At 35.7% G+C, this 3039-nt stretch overlaps 1 protein-coding gene across 2 annotated transcripts in view; it reads left to right on the top strand.

The window, feature by feature from the left end:
• The first annotated feature begins 303 nt into the window (after positions 1 to 303).
• Positions 304 to 3039, top strand: part of LOC118741292 (nuclear protein localization protein 4 homolog) — a 223629-nt gene continuing 220893 nt past the window's right edge. For both annotated transcript variants that reach the window (XM_036473223.1, XM_036473232.1), the window contains exon 1: positions 304 to 565. In XM_036473223.1, the coding sequence (XP_036329116.1) occupies positions 536 to 565 (30 nt within the window). In that variant the 5' untranslated portion in view covers positions 304 to 535. The remainder of the gene's footprint in view (positions 566 to 3039) is intronic.

Consider the following 3039-nt stretch of genomic DNA (forward strand, 5'->3'; position numbering starts at 1 on the left):
AGAAACATTGTTGCTGGACGAGTTGCAAATGTCCATAATAACGAAGTCATTTAAGAAGTGACTAACGAAGAAGCTAATCAGACATGGATGATGGTATCCAAAATCGTCAAGCGATAGATTTACGTTCTTGGTTTCTATCAAATAGTTAAATACTATACGTGAATTTTCGATGCTTGCCTAACCGCTGTAAATGTTTATAACAAATTTTCATAAACATCTTAGCAAAGTCATGCACCAACGTTTTGGCATTTGATTTTCCAACACGCTGGCACCACTGCCGTGTTTGACAGTTAGAAAGTAAATGACAGTTCTCCGTGCCGTGGTCGTGAATTTGCGATTTTTTTCTTGTGTGTTTAATATTTTTATTTGTGCCGCAAATCGCCTTTGTCTGTCTGTCTGCGCTGATTGTGTGCTAGTTTAACCAGCGCCAGTTGGAATTTATTGTATAAAATTCGTTTGCGATATTTAAATAAAGGCGACTGCAAAAACAAGTGCGAAATTCAGCCAAACAAACTGACGGACGTTGTGAGTGAAGATGTCAAAAACCAGCGTTGGCGATAAAATTGTAAGTTTTGTTTTTATACGTTTAGTGATAATTTGTTTATTTTGCAAAGGTTTTTGTTTTCTGTATTGATTTGCTTTGTTTTGTATTGGTCAAACCACAAAATTGCAATCGAAAGGATGCCGTGTCCATCGGCGCTGTCAAGTTAAATGGAAGCTGCGGCCGGCAAATTGTTGCAGTTGCTTTTTTATGAACATTAATCATAATTTATTCGTTGAAGTAGACGCAAAAGCTTCAACTATTTCACGCTTATTACTCAGCATTATTGGACGATATGTGCAATGTACATATGTGCTTTTCGCGTACAAGAAATATTCACCCCATCAGCTGATGCTACAAGCTAATTTGCATCAACTTTTGCCGGCAGCCGGTTAATGCCGGCAAAATTCAAAATCGACAGAGAAAAACCGGCAAAGTACGAAACCATCCTCAGAATTATTTACACAGCTGCAAAACAGTAGCAGCAGCAGTAGCAACAAAAGCCTGAGCATTAACAAAAGCGTCAGGAGTAGTAGCAGCAGCAGCAGCAGCAGCAAACAAACTTACTACAAATAAGGTGTAATACACAAGCCGACAAGGTTGTACATACATACGTATTATGTTGGCCGGCAGACTGTCGGGACAACTAAATAACTTCTCCGGCTAGTTGCAAAATAAAAAGATTATCTACAAATAATCGCGAATGTAATGTCAAAATTCTGGCAAACTGTTGTATTGAATCGACATCGTCACACGAGGTGTAACAAGCCGCTTGTCGCGCTGAACCACCCACTGCTTGCCCACCCACAACTACATATGTAATACATTGGTCAAAATATTGCGCGTCTTTGAATGCGCGAGCAATTTATGTCCCATGTACATATCTATCTGTATACAAATGCATGTAAGAAGCTTTTCCACTGTTTATTTGGCAGAGGAGGGTAAAAAATTTTTGTTTTTTGTTTTGATCGTTCATTTATAACAAGCATAAGCAATATAAATGAAATTATTATTTAGAAAACTATAAAAAAGAATACAAAAACTTTTGCATTATTTAAATGTAACGATTTTTTTTTTTAAATAGCACGAGAACTCAACATTCCAAACTAATGCTCCAACTTCCAACAGCCTTTTTCTAATATTAACATAGTACATATTTATATTGTTACACGCCTTTAATCATTCAAATAAAATCCTTCTGCAATTAAAACGTAGATAAGCGATGAAAACATACATACATATATATCGTCGTTTAAAGTACAAAACCGCGTATCAACAAAATGCAAAACCGCGTATGTGAGGTTACATAAATTATTTTCTAGAGAGTAAAAACACTCATATTTCAAAATGGTCCCCTTTTTTTTAACCGACTTCCAAAAAAGGAGGAGTTTATCAGTTCGTCGGAATATTTTTTTTATTTTTTTTATGTATGTTACCGCATAACTTTGGACCACGTCAACCGACTTCGATAATTATTTTTGCATCGGAAAGGTAGTGTCTCAGGTGGTCCCATACTAATCTGGTTAAGATCCGATCAGTGGATCAGAGGTATATATATTTGCTAAAAATTACTTGTTTATAAAGCAATCGCATTTCTGGCTAGTATATTTCAGGACGAATGGATTAGGATTAAGCCAAGAGCTTGAATGAGCAAATCTTATTTTTGACAGCAGCTGTCAGTTACGCGGTTTTGCAAACGACTATACGCGGTTTTGTACTTTAAACGGCGATATGTACTATTAAAGTATCTAAATGCTACAAGAAAATTGGTCGAAACCAAGTTCAATGCCGTGCGGATGACGGAAAATGCATTCAGTCTTCTGCCAGCGTTAGCGATGCCAACAAGTGCGACCAGCATAAAGACACAAATAATTTTAAAGTACCTTTAAGGTACTTGTAAAGAGGCGCTATTTCTTCTTCATTGGCCATCCGAAAATGAGTCAAAAACACATTTGAATAAAATTAAAAATTTATTAAGTTAAAAAAAGTAAAAAAAAAATTGTTAACCATGTCGATGTGCGAATTGGAATCATTGCTGTATCGGAAAAGGAATGTGGTATATGCATTTGTGCGGCATCGACTGATGCTCATCTGTAAACAGTCGGTAAGGAGCGGGAGTGAAAAGTAAACGACTAACTACGCATCCATAAAAGTTTTTCATATTTAAAACGATTAAAAAATAGTACTATAGTGCTTGCAATCATTTAGCGTAAGCGTGCTCTTCAAGTATTTCGGAAATGCGCCAATTATCAGCGTTGATGTGGTTGAACTTGAAAATTTTGGCATGCAATCTAAGCTAAATTAGCAAAAACGAAAAGAAATTGCAAACAAAAACGAAAACAAAAAAATAGTTTGCACGAGCGGAAGTAAAAAAAATCAACAAAAATATACTTTAACACCCACACTATTTTTAAATTATTCTCAAGTTTTCTAATTGTAAACTTTAATTGTTATTTATCTGATGTTCTTCTTTTAACATTTTTAGTTGATACGCGTGC

Source organism: Rhagoletis pomonella, unplaced genomic scaffold (genome assembly GCF_013731165.1).
Source record: "Rhagoletis pomonella isolate Grant_MI unplaced genomic scaffold, Rhpom_1.0 Rhpom_scaffold_00001, whole genome shotgun sequence".
NCBI classification, from domain to species: Eukaryota; Metazoa; Arthropoda; class Insecta; order Diptera; family Tephritidae; genus Rhagoletis; species Rhagoletis pomonella.